General features: G+C 32.9%; 2 protein-coding genes across 3 annotated transcripts; both read right to left on the bottom strand.

The window, feature by feature from the left end:
• Positions 1-6,711: 6,711 nt before the first annotated feature.
• LOC140051009 (growth hormone-inducible transmembrane protein-like) lies at positions 6,712-14,172 on the bottom strand. Its single transcript, XM_072096066.1, has 8 exons — positions 14,060-14,172; positions 13,066-13,294; positions 12,328-12,439; positions 11,179-11,320; positions 8,821-9,019; positions 8,567-8,665; positions 8,273-8,444; positions 6,712-7,495 (listed from the first exon to the last, which is right to left on the bottom strand). The coding sequence occupies exons 2-8, from the start codon at positions 13,265-13,267 to the stop codon at positions 7,408-7,410; spliced, it is 1,014 nt and encodes a 337-aa protein (XP_071952167.1). The 5' UTR covers positions 13,268-13,294; positions 14,060-14,172; the 3' UTR covers positions 6,712-7,407.
• A 421-nt stretch (positions 14,173-14,593) lies between these two features.
• LOC140051399 (gastric triacylglycerol lipase-like) lies at positions 14,594-20,735 on the bottom strand. 2 transcript variants are annotated; one of them, XM_072096605.1, is made up of 8 exons: positions 20,530-20,735; positions 19,023-19,292; positions 18,760-18,859; positions 18,189-18,387; positions 17,026-17,275; positions 16,254-16,481; positions 15,710-15,778; positions 14,594-15,210 (listed from the first exon to the last, which is right to left on the bottom strand). In XM_072096605.1, exons 1-8 carry the CDS (start codon positions 20,530-20,532, stop codon positions 14,980-14,982), a joined length of 1,350 nt encoding a protein of 449 aa, XP_071952706.1. In that variant the 5' UTR covers positions 20,533-20,735; the 3' UTR covers positions 14,594-14,979. The 2 variants fall into 2 exon arrangements, with proteins under 2 accessions (XP_071952706.1, XP_071952705.1); XM_072096604.1 differs by having other exon boundaries at positions 18,742-18,859; positions 20,530-20,731.
• Between the last annotated feature and the right edge of the window lie 169 nt (positions 20,736-20,904).

The raw sequence follows: 20,904 nt of genomic DNA, 5'->3' as shown, positions 1-20,904 counted from the left end.
TTATTGGCAGTCATATTTATGAATGTGTAAATTAAGCCCCTGATTAAGCCGCTCTATAGTTCCAAGTGTACTGGGTATCGCTATAAAAGTATTCGTAGGCCTATTAGCCTAGTACTAATGTACATTTTCTCTATATATACAAAGGTGTGATAGAAAAACATGATTGGATTAAAGTCTTAATTTTCCTAGACCAGTATCCAGATGATTGGCAACAGTCAGTTACAATCTACCTAGCAATTAGCTGCAGATTGGGGTATACGTTTGCCGAAGGTGTGGTTCCCGATCACAAGCAAGAATGTTACACGTGCGTCACACGCAAAGCAATGGCAAGGTATAATACATAATAGGTTATAACTACTCTACCAGCATACAGGCAGCTGGCAATTTATTAGACGTATACGTAGTCGGACTTAATAAGGGGAACTGAAACAACAAACTGTTTGCTTTAGTTTTAATAAGTTAAATGCGAGCCAGTCTTATCTTAATAATTAACTAATAAATATTATACCCCTTATAAGCGATCGTCATTGAGACATCTGCCATACGGCTACAAGTGGAAACATGAAATGAGTCGATGGTGTAGGTCAGAGGGCTGGACTTATCGAAATTAAATTTTACTTTTGTGTACTATTTTGTTGGTTAATATGCCTTTAATTGGTGTGCAGAGACTAAAACAAAATTATACGAACTACTTGTACGGCGATCGATAGATTGTAAACTAATGTAAGTATTGGTCACGATTGATTTAAAGGCCTTCATCATTTTAACATTATCATTTAAATATTATATATTAGTAAAAATGATTTGTGGTTATTGTTAAAACTTTATAGGACAGATTTTTATAATAGTTGCTTTAGCTCACAGTTAGGCCTACCATTTCACCCCCTTGATTATTTATTCTAAGGAAAACATATGTTGCCAACTTTACCAAATAATATATGTGCTTAAGTGTTGGTTCCGGAATATTTTAGTTACAAGATCATAAAAACCTGTAGGCCTATTGTTAGTGGAATATTTACAATTTCCATATACATTTTTCCAACTCTTCCTCCAGTCTCAATGCTATATAGGCCTACAAACGGCCTCAATCCTTCATTTTAATCCCACTCTATAACAGCTGGAAAGCTGTCTGCTGTAGATAAGATATCTGATATTGTTGATATTGAAATTTGCCCTAATAAATACATTTGCTTTAGACCATGGGATGGAGTTTTTTCTTATAGTACGGGAAAACCCTTACAGATTTCAAATTGTCATTTTCACCCTATAGGCCTATAGACTTTTTGTGTGTGTTAAATAGGCCAATAGGTTTAATCACGAGTGTTTACTCGTTTTTGTTTTGAAGAAAAAAAAGTACAATTTTACATGTACATTGCCTCCTAATTTATATCTGAAAATATTTTTGTATTTGTTAAATTGTACAGTCACGAAATAACGCATTATTGTAAAAAAAAAACCAACATAATTGTAGAATTTGTCTACCAGGTGAACTACAGATAACCTGTTGAGGGAAGTTTGTGGCCTGAATTTGGTGACCTGAAAAGTCCGTTATAATAAAAAAAATGAGACTTATTTTTCATATTTTTCTAGAGAAATAGTGAGTCGTTTATTGACTGTTGACTCATCGTCGGTTCCGAACTTGTCAAGAGTAGTAAAAATAGTTTCCGCTTCTAAGGTGTTTTCCCATTTTGTCGTAAATTCAAGTCGGCACTCATTCCATGGCACATCAAATGGTACCACACCAGGGAGAAGATTAAAAATCTCACTTCCTTGCCTATACGGTCCGACCGATATTTATAAAGCTGTATACTTAGGCCTTATATAAGCCTGTTTGCCTAAGTCATTATGACTTACGGTACTCTACAAATAGAATTTACGATAATGCTGTTGACACAAAAACACGACCACATTAGATATCATCATTTTAAGTGATCGACTAATTGATATCAGCCATCATAGTTTGCGTAAAAAACCAAGCCTACAAACGGGGCATCAAAACTGGTAATAATAATAAACCGTTTTCAGTGGACTACAATAAAGTTATGCTATTACGTTCCGGTTCCATTTGTACGTAAAAGATTACTAATACATCGATAATGTGATATAGGCAGGTATATAAAATAGATGCGATTTTAAATAGGCCTACTAGGTCTACACATGTTTTGGCGCCGTGTCGTACGTGACGTGGATAGGATACATCGTGACGGTACCACTTCAACTCTCATAAATGAATAACTAATACAACAATGAGTTAGTCCTACAGTACCGAAGCTATCGTACATATCTTCTTTGGATAGACCCAAAGCATTACAAAATTGCAATGCAAAACATAGGACATGTTCAGATCAACACTTCATTTTTAAATTTTCGGCCCTCGGTTGCCCTAAATTTAAAATCCTCGATCCGGCAAAGCTGTAGTCTATACGATCTAAACAAGTATCATTGGAAGATTTCCGTTATTTGATAAGGCGATAAGGCATTATATTTCCAGGTTTTTACTTCTCTTCTTTTCGTAACATATACCCCTTTCATACCAAAAGCAAAACTCCGGAGACACTTCGGTGTTTTGGTGCGAAAGGTAAAATCAACTCCGGAGTTCAAAACAGCGGGGTTGACTAGCTGAATGTTCTCCGGAGGGCGAACTGCGGGGACACACCGGTGGTTTGGTGTGAAAGGTAGCAACGATTTTGCTGCATGGTGGATAGCATAATAACGTACTGAAAAAACCCTAAAAGTAGAATACATCGAAAAATAGGCCTATAATGCAGACAAAGCCCTTCTTCACCCCACATGCTATATCCATTACTTAGATAAGAGTCGATTTATTTTACCTGCCCGCATCCGGGGAAATTTGTTACTTATTAAGGGGTTTAGTATGGCGTACACGTGCGAGTGCCAGAATATATTACGCATTACACTCACCGGCTGCCCACCTGACCTAGTCTTAATGTAAGTTCAGTCACCGTGTTTTTATTAACATTATGTGGTATCGATAATACGAGGAAGGAACACCCTTCGTAAATCTCTCCCATAACATAAAGGAGTAATAATTGTAGATATTATATAATACGTTTAGACAGTTTAGGGACCATGCATAAGGAGCAATTTACGTCCGATTTGAGGTTTAATTCTACACACATGACCAAACCGATGACGTATGGCATTATTTACTAGCAGTCTCCTTCGATTTTCGTAGGCCGGTCGAGACACGGCAATTCTCAGATATAGGCCCTATAGAATTGTTTTTCATTGTTTAAAAACAGCAAAAAACTTAATTGGAATTGTCACAGACTATTTCGCTGCCTTTGTAATCATTGTCATTATATAACAATAAACATCGTCATGTCCAAATACGCTGTAACATTGAATTGACACATTTTTAAGCAAAACAATTCCAAACTTTAAGACGTAATGGAAGTTTGCTTGAATAATTGAGTTAATATGTTTATATTTTATTTCAACTTCATGTTTAATTCGTTAATGATGTACTCATTGTGTAGGCGCACACAGGTGGGTGTATTATTGAACAGTACTAACATTAGACCAATCAAAATTTGACATTCACACGCATGCGCACGAGAATTCAAACTTTTTAGTTTAAAACCATGACGCTACAAAAAGTTTCGTTACAATTAGCGGACACGGGGATATATTGTACGTTATATACTATAAATTGCATAGGCAATTTGACGGAAATATAAACATACCTTCTGGCAGTTTGAACAATAGGATGTTTCTCAATGGAATTTACTTTATATAATTTATAGAAAACTTACTTGTTTTTCGGTTATTTTCAGGTAGATATCGTTCAACGAACTGTTGGAATAAGTTCATTTTTTACCCCGTATTAACACTGTGGCTGATGAGAGAAATTTTAGACCATCAGCCTCGCTGTCAATACGAGGTAAGATGTGATATGCCTCCATTACACTCATCTCCGGCCTGCTTGGAAGTATCGACACTAACAGCAGCAATCATCGACTCCCGTCTCAAGAACTTGGCGCTTCATGACATCTAGCAAGAAACAACGAATTTTATCAAACGAACGCCGCGACCGCCGCCAAACAATTTCGTCAGTGCACTCTGCCTATGGGGGTTTTCTTGTAACACCGGTGGTAATCAAATAAGAACCACTGGTAAATGTAACCTATTGATGCTATCTATTGCAGGCTATTCTATTTCCAGTTTCAAGCGCTTAACATCAGATACACCGAGTTATAAATTAGGCCTAATTCAGACAATTATTGTAAGGTAAAATGTTTCACTCGTCGTTTGTCAATCGTTTAATCTGGCGCGTTCAACTTTAGGATAATGATTATACTATTTTAATAACACTATTAAGTCGATGGTTATTGGTTTCTTTCTTTAGATCATTGAATTATAATGACCTACATGATTGACACTCAATAAAGCCTAATATACATAGTAACATACAATTATTAAAGTTAACGATGCACTCTTTCTTCTTATACATAATATTAATTTTTAAAAAGCACTTGCTCATAACAAATTCGATGAAAACGAAAAAAAGTTTTCGAACTTTTTTTGGCAACTAAAATTCAATGATACACGATTTATTTACTTTTTTCCTTTTTATTCAATTGAATAATTGCATTAATGATTTTAATTGAATTTTAAGGAATGAGGGAGTGGGACGATAAGGTTATTAAAATAGAATTTAAAAAACAATATTCCTTCAATTAACAAACCACGTTTCTGTAAGGGGAAAATCATGCAACTAGTCCTTAAAGTGTTTTTAATAAAAAAAAAAAGACCAGAAATAGCAAACAAATCACCCAATAACATTGAAGGAATACCGATACTTATTATTAGCAAGGGAGAGTGAAATTTCAGTCTTCCCTGTTATTAGAGTATACTCAGACGAATACCTAGAAACGAATACCTAGAAACAAAAAGGAAAGTAAAACAATGTCAAGACCCAAAATACCTGGATGAGTCAAAACGAATATTCAACACTTAATAGGAAACAAATAATAGAAGAGCGTCTGATATTAAGATGACAAACAAACTAATCCCGCCAGTACACTGTTAATGAGTAACGCTGGTGTTATTTTAAAACCACTGGTAAATTTAGCCGACCGGTGTTTATTAATATGACAAACTAAAAGGAGTTGCGTAATTGCGTTAAGCCTTGTCTACACTATCAAACTTTGTGACAACAAAATGTGATGTGCCCATAATGGATATGATGATGTCATATCACTGGCATATTTAGGCATATCACTACCATATTTGGGCACATCACACTTTTTTTGTCAAACTAGTTTGATAGTGTAGGAGAGCTTTACTTAATAATATCATACTATATTATTTCACGATCATTTATTAATATTTTTAAGTACAGCAATACTATGCATTTTAGTTCGTAGGATATTGTTCTCTCTTGATAATATTATAAAGTATATATTTATAACTGTATTATGATTTTATTTGTTAAAAATAAACTTGAATATTCAAATTGCAGTTTGTTATATTTTATTTTAGTGGTCATACTAGTTTAGCTTGGGGTGCGCGCGCTCTCTCTCCCCTGACAGCTAAAATAAAATAGTCAACTACTTTTAATATAATATTTTTGACAGACTATTAATTACGTCAGCTCTTCCCTGTTAAAAACAAATCCAGTATCTACCCCTCTATTTGTTATCGAATTCAATTCTGGCATGTGTTATCTTTTAGTAAGACTGGATATTGATTGACTGATGTTATTAGAGATTTCCTATCGAATGTAAACACAATTATTTCTAGATCGATAATACGGAAGATTCCATTGGTTCCACCGTATACACTTGACGTTCGTTGGAGCAATTGAGAGAAGGCTTATGATGAAAGATGGTCACTCTAAGATTTGGTGAATTCTCGATTGAACCATGGGTTTTGGGAGAATGATGGGGAGAGGAATAGGGAATAAAGTGGGTACGTTTGTATTAAGAATGTTAAGAACTTTCTGAGAGGTTCTGAGAGGACTTTACTCAAGTATAAGCATTTGATAAATGACACGCTAAATGAAATGACATTAAAATGTACTTTTGGACCAAAGCATCTTGACAACCAAAAGAATCAAACAAATAGCATGGAAAAACAAGCAAATAGGCCTACCATATATATAAATTCCATTTATGGTGTAATTTAAAAGCCGACAACTCTGGTTGGCGGAAATCAATCGTTTTTATTTAACACTTATAACATCGCACACACATTTATTTTAACTATTATTAATGATTCTTAAATCAATATAGTCGAATGACAAGTTAAGTATGTGGTAGCTATAGCAACAGAAACACGAGTATTAAAATATCGTGGGATATGGAACAGGTTGAAAGTGTGTGCTATTTTCCTATAATCGTTGTGGTAGTGTTCAATACTAATGCATGCAGACAAGGATTTCCGACACAGCGATCACTGACCCAAGTCAGATAAATAAAGAGCACTTCCCTGAACACACCTAGCCACCAAGCGGTCAGTCCTTGTAGAAATCAAGGTGCATTATATTCGACAGTAATTCTAAGTGATCTGACGACCTACAAAATTATGAGAAAGGGACTTGATTCGGTTAAAGCGACTTATCACATAAATAAGCGTTTAAAAACTGTACTGTATAGCGCAACTGGGATATGTTACATATTATTCCTTTAAACTGGGACGTCACTTATTTATTGCTAATTGAGTCAATAATAACAAAATACATTTACCTTCTTTTCAAAATAATTATATTTAATTAAATTTCTGATTGCATTTCATAGCTACAAGTTACTAAATTTTCTCTTTTTTTCCCCCACACTTGCAAACACATCCAAATACAAAACTTCAAATTAAAAAGTCAACCTTGTGGTCAAGACACCTGAACACCACCACTCCGACTTCAGAATAATCCATATTAAACTTTTTTGCATGTCTACATCATCCAATACTAAATCTGGTTAAATATTTAGAAATTACCATTTATAAGAACTTTTTATTTCAGATACAGATTAATAAAATCTGTTAACCCACGTTATAAGTTTATAAATTGACATTACTATAGTTAAATTGTATCAAATGACAATGAAGGTTTGTATTAAGTCTATTAAAGTGGCACACTTTTATCTATCTGTAATTAAAAGGTAGTAACAAGACTGCAAAAGCTAAGGTTAGCATTTTACTGTATATTAAAAGTTAGATCTTTTCTTAAGACAAACATAAGCTTTGCACAATACAATATAAAATTACACATTATTTTATTATATGTTTAATAGCTTGATTCTTGTATATACAGCTTCAAATATAAGTTGTACACATTGATGTGCATTGATGTTTTATATATGATAAAAAGTAATTAAACAGGAAACAGCCTTTGTTATTATTAGAAAGTATTTACATTAGATGTTTGAAACAAATACAATGATTATTTTACTTCCTCTTGCCGCCCCCTCCAGATGATAATATCATTACCATTCGAATAAATATGTTGATTGTGTCTGTATAAATACTGATAGCTCTGAAATATGAAGAAAATAAATAAACGAGTTATTATTCAATCTGTATAACAAATTTGATACCTACTCACTGAAGAAATTGATTATTTGATTGATATAACTTAATGACTAATTAATCAAACTAATATTGATGTTTCAACAGTCAGTCAATCACTACATTGATTTTTTCTCAATCATTTATTAATATAAAAAAAAGAAAAAATTAATTAATGATTAATTGAATTCATATAAAAATATTGAACAATCAATCAATAACAATGAATGGAATCTTGGAGATTCTCTATGACAGATTTAGTAGGTTTAAACATATTCATTAAAAAAATATTATATTTATAAATATTGGGGCTGTAGCTTGGCGGTCCAGGTTCCATTCTGTCCTACCTGTAACGCAAGGGTTCAATCCTGACTTTGTAGTGCCAGGGTTCAATCCTGACCTTGTAGTGGTAGGGTTCACTCCTGACCTTGTAGTGGTAGGGTTCACTCCTGACCTTGTAGTGCTAGGGTTCTATCCTGACTTAGTGCTAGGGTTCAATCCTGACCTAGTACCAGGGTTCAATCCTGACCTAGTACCAGGATTCAATCCTGACCTAGTCAATGGGTTGAAACTCTTGACCTTGTAGTGCTAGGGTTTAATCCTGACCTAGTACCAGGGTTCAATCCTGACCAAGTCAATGGGTTGAAACTCTTGACTGTTTCTAACCTACTTTAAGCTTAAAATAATAGTGATAAATAACTATTGGCAAGTTAATTTACGTATAAAGAACAAAAAATAGACATACGAATTAATAGGATCAAAGGGCCTTTCTGCATACAGTGGGTATACTTCAGCCTTTTTCATAATCTTCTGTGTATCGTACAACATGAAGCCTCCAAACAAAACCAATCCTCCATAAACACTAACAGCATATAGGCCAGAGCCAATGGCTGTACCTGGGGCGAACCACATACTCCCTGCAAAATGTATTATCGAAATATAATAATAATTTCTTAAGAAAATGAATAGTTAGTGTACAACACATAATGAAAATGAATGAAAAGATTTTGGTAGAAAAATGAACCATTACTATACTTACCTAAACTCGCAACAACCACAACGCCAAGTCCCATAGCCAATGGTCCTCCCATGTATAAGAATTTTTCGCTGGGGGCACAGGCAGCAACAGATGACAGACCTACAATAATGAACATTTTATTATTAAATGTGCAATAGAGAATCCAGCATTTTGAAATAATATTTCTTTAAAGCAGCCCAGTAAATTTATTTGTTTATTATAATAATCTATCTATCTATCCATTATTAGTTAAATAAATTTAACACACAACTTACCTCCAACCATGCCAGCAGTGTACCAAGCGGCGCGGATAAGTAAAGGTCCACCGAGCAGACTCAATGGGGCTAGTATGCCACCAACCAATGCACTGTGGCCAAGCCAGGCTAGCTGTTTCATACCAAGACCTTCATGGTATGGAATTGACATACACACCATTCCAGAACCCATCAGTACTGCCATCATTCCGAGGGCTCCCTAATAAATCAATGATCACATATTAAATACAATTTTGCAGTTGGAACTATTTTTTAGGTATTCAAAACACTGTAGTATTCATTCATTCAAAAGTGTAATGTGCAAAAATATGGTAGTGATATGACCAAATAATATAGTAGTGATACAACATCATAATGTCCATATATGGGCACATCACACAAAACACTGTAGTATTCATTCATTCAAAAGTGTAATGTGCAAAAATATGGTAGTGATATGACCAAATATAGTAGTGATACAACATCATAATGTCCATATATGGGCACATCACACAAAACACTGTAGTATTCATTCATTCATCTTTTTATTTTGGAATACCATGATTATAAATTAATAATATATCCATAACAAATAAAGAAGCTTAATCTAAGAAATTATTGTACAAATGACCAAAAAAAAAGATTTAACAATTGAGAATACATACTGTATTCAATAATATTTTTTGATTATTTTAAGAATATTTGTTCTTAGAAACATTGGTACAGTATAGTAAGTAGGTGAGCCTCTATAATCCCCTTTCACATTGCCTTTAGCTTATAATCAATTCCAAAGCTTACACACACCGTACAGTTCTAACACTGTGGTATGTGTAAACTCCAAAATTTAGCTAAATTAATAAGTATGCCTAGTCAAACGATATACTGTATATTGCCCCTGAAAGTTTTTGTTGCTTATTTGAATTTATTATTATAGTTTATTATGTTTAGATTCAATCTGTTAGTGGCGGTTTCATCGCTGTTGGTTGTCAACTGAATAAAATAAATAAATAAAATAAAATAAACAAAATAAAATAAATAAAGAAATAAATATCTATTTCACAAGAAACTGTAGTTTTTAATTAATTTAACATAAAAAAAAACCAAAACACCACATCTTTATTTATTTCATTAAAAATCTATGCATTCAATAAATCAATTCTGGCAGCTAAAGTGTTGTGAAATTATGTGTTTGCATTACGGGCGTGACAAGATTAATTTGAAATTGTCAATATACTGGTAGTCTCTGTTTGTTTTCCAATTTTAAAACAACAGATGACATTGATTATTATTTGGTTCTACTGTACCAAATTTAGCTACAATGTGTTATAATTGGAGTGGAGTTGTGGCCTGGTGGTTACGATGCTTGGCTGCCAATCCAAGGGTCCTGGGTTCAAGTCCTGTCATATGTCAGGATTTTTTTCTAATGACAATTTACAACTCCACTCCCAAAGACTTGTAATAAGACTTTGTTAATGTAGAGCATCTTGTGTATATGTTTGTCTCGTGAACGGATTGCCACCTTTAAGAAGGATAGTGAATGAATTCGCTTATGGTTATCCTTGGCAATTTGCCTAAATAAATAAAATATAACAATAAAATAAATCCAAAGCTGGTTTTCTATTGTTTTAAAATTTATCAAGATGATAAATAATATTTCATAATAACTCTTTCATATACACTTTCAACAAAGTCAATTTGCTTAAGTATCCGGAATAAGAACATAATGCATTCTCCGTAAACACACATTTAGACTTTGGAATTAAGCTGTTTTGAATTTATAATGTGTGCAGTCTTTATTAGCTATTTCTTCTAAGTAAATCAACATAGTATTACATTACTGCTAGTGGCAAATTATACCATTACCAACATTATTTTAAATAATCAAATCTGGAGAAGCCGTAATAAACAAAACATTATTTAATAATTAATTTAAAAACATTAGCAAGCAGCTTTACAAACTAAGATTCAAAAGCTCTGTCTACACTATCAAACTTTATGTGACTAAAAAGTGTGATGTACCCAAATATGGTAGTGATATTACCAAATATAGTATTGATATGACATCATCATGTCCAAATATGGGCACAGCACATTTTTTTAGTCACATAAAGTTTGATAGTGTAGACAGAGTTTAAGACATTGTTTAAACTTTTCAACACAATTCCATGGATTTCAAATCATTAATTCCGATGTTCCACAAAAATAATAAATTAACACAATTATTAATAGTAAATATTTAGGTAAAGATTTATGTAAATAGTCCCTTGCTAGTTAAAATTACAATCATTATTGTGTGGGTGTACACTTAAATGGTTGGGTGTGTTACATACACCCACATTCTTAAAACAGCCTAGTAATGATTACAAATTATAAACTTACCCACATTGACTTTGGCATCAGCTTGGCCATTACGTTTGGGTTTCGTGAAATGGCGTATGCACTTGCTGCCGTGCTTGCAATACCGGTACCGAAGTAAGCATAGGTCGTCTTAATTCTGTCACGGACATATTGTGGCCAAAACCTACATAAAAAGAAATTTAAAATACTAAATTTGTGTTTATTTCAAATCACAATTCCTGAATTAACAATAAAGAACTATTTTTGAATAATTTTAAATGTAAAATACCACATGATGAACAGGGAATCTTTAAATTTTAGTCCTCTGTTAAAAGGTCACCCTCAAATGGGGATATAGAGGCTTTTGTTCAGTTAGAAAATTATATATAGTGACATTATTGTGTCTCATCAATCAAAATCTTTATTTATTCACGAAATTATAAAATACAAAAGTACAAAATAGAAACAATTAGATAACATTGTTTTTTTTTCTTTTCTGTTCATTACAGGTTGTGTATCACCACAATGGTAAACTAGTAATAATAATTTAACTTGTTTTTAATCCACTGAAATTAAATGTAAGATTTTATACTAAAGGAAAACTATACCTTTAAGTACTACTGTAATATATTTTCTATTAATATTAATGATAAATTTATTGTTTTTCATGATGTTTTTGTATAAATAACTCAATTAAGACTAATTATTGTAACACAGTTTTAATGAATATATTTCTCGCGCTTTCCTCTTTAAAATGTATTATTAGTTCCAGTGTTTAAATTGAAATTCCAGTAAATATTAGTTAAGTATCTGCAGATGGCCTGGTGATTATAGAAAAGAGGAAAACAGGAGGATCTCTAGGGAAAAAAGAAAGAATCTCAGGGGGCAATACAGGATGCTGGTCAGGTGAACCAGGTGCCTCTAAACTACTGCCACGCATTGGGGCAAACTCAACACAACCATAACAGAGTGGGAACTGACAATGTTTATCAATCATAATGTAGCGTTCAAGCAATGCCTCAATTACCGACTGGAAATATCATCTTGTGAGAGAATTATTACGGCATCCCTAAACACCGCAAGTCCTTAGCAATAAACTCGTAGCTCAGTGATTGGGAACCAAACAGTTTTTGCATATACCGCAGCTTCCTCTCCTGGGGTTTTACAATAAGTTGAAACAATTGTACTTACGCTGCTCTGTCTATGGCACCTGCTTCGCTGGACATGCCTAGCCCGTAGTAGCATAGTGCACCTATCCCTGCAATCCCAGCACCAGCAATCAGGCCTTGCCCCATAGTAATGGCTGAATATCAAAAACATAAAACTGGAGGGTTACTAAGTGTATAATTAGCAGAACCTCACTATTTAAAAATTATGGACTTTTAAGTTTGTAAATTCTTTGGGTTTATGGTTAGTAATAATTATTTATATTAGTACTCCTCACTACAGTAGGCTATATAAACTTCTAACTTTGTTGACCTCCTATTTTTCTGTATGTCTTTGCACTGTGCCATTAGTTTTGGCAATATTTAATTATGACATGACATTATGCATTCTGGATATTGATAATTAATATTTTTCTTGTTTATATCAAGGTTCAGTGGCTGATCCAGGATTTTGAAATAGGGCTTAAAAGTAGTGGAATGAAGTGCTGAACTTAATTTGTATGTAATATCTTTTGCATTACAATTTGAGAAATTTAGACTAGAAGGGGCCTAGGCCAGCTGGGCCTCTTGTTGCCTGAGATTCTCATTAATTACTGTACAATGACAATACCTTTCAGCAAAATTGAGCTCATACTGGGTGAATGGTTTTTCTAAAAAATTGTGATTGCAGTTAATGCTGTTTTTTTTTCTATAAAATTAAAAAGTTATTAATAAAAATAAACCAAGATTAATAGTACAATAGTTTTCTTTGTTACAATCTTACCTGTTCCATCGGCAGGTTTACCTGCGGCTTCTTTCAATGTATTGCTTTTGGTAATACGCTTCCTTAATGATGTTCTAGCCTGGGAGGCCATGTTCCGACATACAATGCCATAATTGTGAGTGGTTAACTGTGGTGCTACCTTTGTTCGAAAGGACTGACGGGCAGCAGACACAACACAGTTGGGGACACGGACAACAAGCATGCTCCTTACTCGTGTTTACAGTTGTTGCTGTAAAAAAAATTATTTAGCTCAATTACTATACTACATTTTGATAAAGACAGCCAAATATAGGCTTCCTCGACTGTCATTATCAGACTGTTGATATACTGTAGTTAGTACTGTATCATTCTAATTCATATTGCCTATTTTGGAAATGACTATCGGTATGGTCAACCGTGAGATACAATGGCTGGACAACTGTATTTTACATGTAATTTATTATTTTCTAGTGGTGCTGGCACCTTTGACGAATAAGACAACAGATTAGTCTAGGTAGGACTGATTGATATTTAAATATGGCCTTTTTTGTTGTTAAAATGGGATTAATAATAATTTCTAGTTAGGTAATAATATTATAGTAATAATAATATCATATGCATTTATATTTATTAATATTAGGCCTAGGCTAGGCCTACCTAGGCCTAGTCAGATACTTTCAATAAAAATAATTATATTTTTTGTATAATTATTTTTTACCTCCATGGTCAAAGCAAAATAGTACTGATATTCAGTCTATCAGCAGTACCAACTAGCCTATCTATCTAATTTCGTAGGCCTACTCGGTTTTGTTTTTGGTGCATAGGCCTAGCCTAGTAGTAGTAGTAGGCCCTAGAGTACTGCCTGCTGCTGCTACTCAAATTCAAAAAGGTAGAGAGCCCCCTAGCTAGTAGGGGGCCTAGCACAACAGGGCAAGATTTAATACTAAGCTAGTAGTTACATACACACACATTCATTTTATCGATGTAGCATTAACACGTAAAGTCATTTACATACGTTTTTCTTTATAATAAATACGTTTAAAAGACAAAACAGGAGAAATTAAATGAATAGCATAAAAATGTGAGAGCTCGCTTCGTTTTTTAACATCACGTTTAAATAGCGCCACCATTCGGCTGATGCAATTGTTGAATTATTACATAATTTTTGCGGCAATAGTTCAATGATCTTTATAAAATAGCCTAATTAAATGTTAAATTTGGTAAATTGCTTGAGGATCTAATTATTTTTTTATAATTGAACAAAAGGTTCACAAAAATAACAGCAACACATATAGAAAAGGAAAGACAATTTATTTTACTGTACATGTTTTTTTACAATCATTAAATAAAATAAATCATGATACACAATACAAGTACAACAAACAACAGTATGTTGAAAATTGTTTTTAATTAGGTTATTAATCAATATTTTCAAATTTAGATCTTATAATTCAATAATTTCTCTTGGGAAAAAAATGCCTTGTACAATATTGCAAATTAAAGAAAAAACATAATTATGAAATCCATATAAAATGTTGGAATGGTGCCGATTTAAAAATTAATATTTGAAACGAAATATACATATTAACAAGTTACATATGACATAGATTGAGTCGAGTAAAAAGTATAAAACAGTTACATAAATATAAAATATTATGTATTTTCCCTTTTACCACATACACCTATAATAAAGTTTAAAACAATCTTGTGTTTTAAAGTTAGAATAATCTTACAAGAATGGACGGTTTATAAAAGGAAAACCTTGGCAAATAGTGCTTTAGTTTGCATAAATACATTTTAATTACATTTGTTTTCAGACAACATAATATAAATATACTGTATAAATCTAAATCAGCTGTATTAATATAGCAAATAAAATAAAGGTGAATTATAATTTTTATATTAATTTGAATTAAAATGTACCATCATACTCCTCTAATACTTCTTCATTATTGTTAAGATATCCTTGTACACAACATCAGCTGCATCCATAGACCAGATAAAGTCAAGGTGGTTGTATTGCTTGATGTAACTATCAAATGCAATGTTTTTGAGCTTTGACCTCAGCTTCTTTACATCGGTAGGGTCAGCCAGCATGTCATTACCTCCCCAAAATAGTGCCACAGGGGTCTGAATATTTTCTAGGTCATAGTTTGGTGGTTTAGTCTGTCAAAATACAAATAGTATTAAGAAGGAATAATCAAAGTAATACACTATATTATAATCTGAATTTAAACTAGACATTTAAAAAAAATTGTCTGGAATATACTATGATACTAAAGTAGAAGTCATAGTTGTGGAAGTTAGTAGTGATAGGGTTCCATGATAAGGCTTTTTTATTATTTTATTTCTTTATTCTGACATAAAATCATAGGATAAAAACACAATAAAGTACAGAGACGGCAAACTTATTTCATTGTGGTCATTGCCACTTACACTGGCTCTAGTAGGAGGTATATAGTAACTTATGCAATACAGTATAACTAAACCTGTTGCTTCTACTAAGGCTGTACATACTGTATATACCCATTCATGATACCACAGGATCAATATTATAAAATTTACTGTAAACTTACACTGCAACATGTAATATTAAATTACCAATGACAATTAAAAATATGGATTTCTTAAAAACAAATACGTAAAAACCAACAATTTCACAAACCTGTCTGTAGTGATAAAAGTTACCAAGTATTCCATAGTCATACATGGACAATTCTCCCGATAATACCATCTGTAATTACAAAATATCTGTTCATAAACATGTGCCTCATTGTATATTATAGAGTGGTTTACTAACTAAAAGAATAATAAATATAGTCAGACCTTTTCAATCAAAAACAATTGCAAAATTGTAATATAGTTCTACTAACTAGTTGCAGTGTTATAATGGTACGTAAACATTAAAATAAGCAACTACATTAGTTTTACCTAAGATTAATTTAAAGCTGCATCTAAAAGGAGATTTAGTTGCCAGAGTCTAAAACCTTGTTCAATAATATGTGTTATTACTGTATGTAGAACTATGGAAAATAGTATAATAATAATATAATAGATTACAACAACATCCATTGACATGTGTTTAATGCGTATTGTTAATACACCTATTGAACTGCATGGAGAGTATGCTGAAGGTACACCATAACAGAAGAAGAAATAGAATGTTACTGTACATAGTATATATAAACAATACAGTTGAACAAGTTTACCTGAGACAAATGGTTTAAATTATACAATGATGTAGTACTTGGGCTATTAGAAGAGTACACTTGAAAACGAGAGTGGTTCATGTGTTTGCAATCGTAGCCAGCAATAATAAAATACACACTGTGGCATAGCATCGCAGATTTATCATTGGCACAGACTGACGTGGTGAGTGTGTGCGAAAGTTTAACATCAGGAAAAAAACTGTAAATATGCAGCATTGATAAAGCATCCTACAAAAAAAAAATATATTGAAGTTAATGGAAAACCATAGGATAGAGTACAACCAGTAGGATTACAATAACAAATGTGAACTTATGCGCATAAATCCGTTTGAAATTAAAAGTAACAAGTTTTCAATAAAAAAAAATACACAAGAAATTTTTAAGCTGAAACGAAAACTATTGGATTATTGAGGCAAACACATTATAATTTGCTAATAATAAATTTCAATAATCAAACTAGAGGAAAATTTATTATTACTAATTGTTAATAGTAAACATTTAAATATATTCAATATATTCATTAATAAAAAAATAAACATTAAACAATAGTGCCTGTAATATTTATTAACACTTTAATTTTTTGGTTTGAGTGATGATCTAGCCTTCATCTATCAATTAATAATTGTGTTTAATCACCAACAATTAATCATATCATTTTACAAATTAATACTGCAATTTATCATAAGATTTTTGGCTGTTTCTGGACCGGCCAGATTTTTTACGTTAATGTTTGACTAAAAATGTAAAAAGTAAAATAAAAGTTTAACTTTACCATAAAAGGTTTTACAAGATGATAATCAGCAAAGTATCTAATTGGACTAGTGATATTGCTCATTGCTGCCACTGGTGCCAAAGCAAAAAACATTTTCACTTTCTTGTTTAAATCCTTGTTTTGCGAGAGGGCAGCAAACGCTATAAGTGTCCCTTGTGAATGTCCAACATAGAAGAGATTCTTTTGGTGGCTAACATCTAAAACATAGTTTATCATTGCTGGTAAGTCATACAAAGCCATAGCATCCCAACTGAAAAGAGGAAAAAAGTAAAATTAAATGAATACTCTATATTCGTGAAGTCAAGTTCAATATTGAATATCGAAACGTGGCAGGCTATAGGCCCTTGATCTTGTCAAACTTACAATACTTATTATTGTATATTCAGGAATAGCCGCTCCATTATTTCTTTGCTTTTCTTCTTTATATCTATATTTTTGTATTTATACTAACAAATATCTTTTTATTAATATTATTATAATCTTAACAATAAATATTAAAAAAAATATATATATAAAATAATAATTATTGCATAAAATCCAGTCTAGGATAATTAATTGATATACAAAATCATTATACCCAACTACTATCTTCATCTCTTTAAGCGGAACATCATTTGAATAATAGAACAAATCACACATCTACACATAATAAAAAATCGTACACTCTATCTCTAACAATATTTCAATCTTCTATCGACTAAAGCCGAAGTATAGTCGTTATCTCAGGACTGTTCTATGGTCACCACCAGGTAGGCTTACTTTATCAAGGTTTCTATGAATGGATGACGAGTTAGGAGCAGGAACGAACGTAGACCAACCCCAGTACCGTTTTGATTGCGATCACGCGGGAAATGATACTTTGTGTTAAGAAATATTGGAGTGGGATTATATTTGGATAGAATGAATTAATTTTGCTATGAATCAAGTTCTGTAGTTTATGTTTGAATGTAGCACTATCTACAACTTCTTCTACTGTACAAGAAAATCCTGTATTTAATGTAAAATTACAGCATTACATTTATGAGTATTATAAAGTCAATTCTCTCAATAATAACGGACATCAAATTTGGGTATTTCGAATGTGTTTATAAGGAATTGGGGACTTTTTGGACCTTAGGTAAAAGTCTATTCATTTGAGAGTCTGGAGGGAGATTCAACAGTACCTCCAATTCCAGAATTCTTTATCAGTTTGCTTAAGTCTTCTGTGTTTTAAGCTATACGTTGTTCCTCGGACATTTCCTAGCCAGACATCAAAGCCAGCATCTGCTAACAAGAAGCCTAAGCTTTCATTTGCCATATTCTCCACCCAATTTGCTGCACTTCCCCCAAGGCCATGTTGCAGAAATACCACTTGTTGAGATCCTACAGAATGCAGGTAAAAAAACATAAATTATCTTTTGGGTCATTTAAAAAAAAAAAAAATTACTGCAAAACGTGGATTTTGTTAATGGCCATGAGAGTATGAGCTAGAGGCAAGACATAGAACTTGAAGTATTATCTCTTTTTGTCAAAAAATTAATAACTTAATACAAAAACACCACCTTTATAACTTTACAAGAACATGTGGTTAGGGGATGTGTGTTCAGCTTTCATTGATTTCCCCGTCTCAGTTGTCATGTTTAAAATTTAATTATTTAGGCCTATAGTATATAACTATATAAAACGCATTCACATTACAAAACTTTAGGGGTTGGGTCTGCCTATGAGAAAGTATACCTGATAGATTTATATTACTTCTTCCATGTGGAATTCTTTGTAATCCTAATAAAAATCCATCTTTAGTTGGCACGGTGTACTCTTCAACCTGATACCCTTGTCTTAAGATCAGACCACTCTATAATATAACATAAAAAAAAAACCACACAAACACAGTTAGACAAACTGTTAGTTTCAACAAAAAGATTAGGTTGATAAGAGGGTTAATTTAATTTTTGAATGGATGGGTTTATTTATATATTAGTACAGTGTCACACTTAAATTAACAGAGAGGCACTTACAACATTAAGTTTTGCATCAGGATCATATTTTACTTTATCAAAGTTTAAATTGCAAGATATATTTTGCAAACTTTTCTTAAACTTTCTTGTGACATCATCAATCGGTAGATATGACGACAAAGAATTAAGCTGTTGCGTAAGCCTTCGTAGAGAATAATCTTCACTTGGAGATACTCGGTGCTGGTCTACTGAGATAGTACTGCTGGCCCACCATAGCAGTAAGGTAGATATGCATATTGCCACTAAAATCCGAAACATCCATTTCCTTTTCTAAGTGAAAAACATAATTTATTGTAAAAAAATTTTCCAAAATGTACTAATAAAAAAGTACTACTACACCTAATACTATCTACTGCAGTTTGCTTTCCCACATTTGTCAGGAACTGGGCCACTGGCACTGGGCTTAATTATTATGATCCTAATAATCAACATGGAGGACAACAATATATAATAATGAACTACAGACAGTACACACACTAGCCTACTGCCTAGTCGCCTCTAGGGAAGCCGATCACTCCGGCCGCCGTATCAGTTTAGCGCGATGTTATGCACTCCGGCCGCTATTCAATTCGACTTCCTGTGTAAAGGGGCCGTTAGTATGGAGCGCCCATATCTACGTTTTCTATACTGTTCAGTGTTACAACAAATTCTTGGTGACCAAAAGAATTTAAATAGAACTAGGCCTAGTTGAATATTTATTAGCAACAATTTTACTTTTTTCAATCACATTCAAAGAAGTTGGAACTGCTTTTTCTTTTAAACTAAACTAAACTTTTTCCTTTCAAATAATCAAATACCCATCTAATTAATGCTTGAATAACAATATTTAATTTCTTTCTATGTACATTTTAAGGCTTTACATTAACATTAAAAATTAGTTAAGAACCTTATTTTTATAACACTTTATCTATAACACTTTATCTTGCCAGTACCCATACTTACTAATTATAGTTAAATAACAATATGTAAAATATTAATTAATTTATTTCAAATAATCAAATATCCGTCTAATTAATGTTTATTTTGATTCTCTACAAAAAACGTGTCTCGGTTGTAAAAGACTCATTGTGCGTTCCATAGCTGCGGCCGGATTGAAGCACGGCCGGAGTAATCTGTATTCGCCTCTAGTAGGCTACCAACATAGTTAGTAACACTAACAGCAGAGGCCTCCTCTATCTAGAACAAACACAGCGCATAGCCTAGCTAGGCCCCCTCTGCCTCCTTGTGCTGGTCTGGGCCCGGGCCTAGTAGTAGCCTACTACTACTAGGCTAGTTTGGCCTAGGCCTGGGGCCGGACCTACATAGGCCTAGCCTAGTCTAACTATTTTTCTAGGCTAATACTAGGCCTAGGCCTAGCCTATAGCTCTAGCTAGCTAGGCTAGGGCCTACTAACTAGTACAGTACTACTACTACTAGTCTAGGCTAGAGCCCTAACTAGGCTATATATAGCTAGCCAAATGGTTTAATATATTTTTTTGTTGTTGCTATAATGAAAATACGTATTTACCATATTAAAACAAAATAAACCATATTAGTATTCATATTATTTTAAAATTAATTGAAAATCATTGCCGGAGAGAGTCTAGGCCTAGGCTGTCGGTTGTTTAGGCCGTTGTTTTGTTTAGTAGGCCCCGCACTTGCACTTTCCATTATGCTCTGCTCTCTGCAAAGAACTGTCGTTCGCTTCGCGTTGACCGTCGGACTGTTAACGCGTTTTAAATCTGGTGTTCTAAACGAAAAATGATTATTGCATGAAATTTTATGATTTTAAAAGAATGTAATATCTGATATGAACAATTTGTTTTACCATTCGATTATATCTTTTCGTCTAAAAGAAATTTAACAACAAAACTTGGGTCTACTGCTGGTGACGCAATTTGTA

This window comes from Antedon mediterranea, chromosome 6 (genome assembly GCF_964355755.1).
Source record: "Antedon mediterranea chromosome 6, ecAntMedi1.1, whole genome shotgun sequence".
In the NCBI taxonomy this organism is placed as follows: Eukaryota; Metazoa; Echinodermata; class Crinoidea; order Comatulida; family Antedonidae; genus Antedon; species Antedon mediterranea.
Note: the sequence above shows the minus strand (reverse complement) of the source record. Positions and strands in the feature narration are given on the sequence as shown.

Coding starts and splice junctions, on each gene's coding strand:
- LOC140051009 (XM_072096066.1), bottom strand. CDS start 13,267: ATGCTTGTTGTCCGTGTCCCCAACTGTGTTGTGTCTGCTGCCCGTCAG. Junction 12,440..13,065: donor TAAACCTGCCGATGGAACAG/GTAAGATTGTAA, acceptor TTTGATATTCAG/CCATTACTATGGGGCAAGGC. Junction 11,321..12,327: donor GGTGCCATAGACAGAGCAGC/GTAAGTACAATT, acceptor CTTTTTATGTAG/GTTTTGGCCACAATATGTCC.
- LOC140051399 (XM_072096604.1), bottom strand. Junction 18,860..19,022: donor CTGATGCAAAACTTAATGTT/GTAAGTGCCTCT, acceptor GTTATATTATAG/AGTGGTCTGATCTTAAGACA. Junction 16,482..17,025: donor ATCTTGTAAAACCTTTTATG/GTAAAGTTAAAC, acceptor TTTTTTTTGTAG/GATGCTTTATCAATGCTGCA.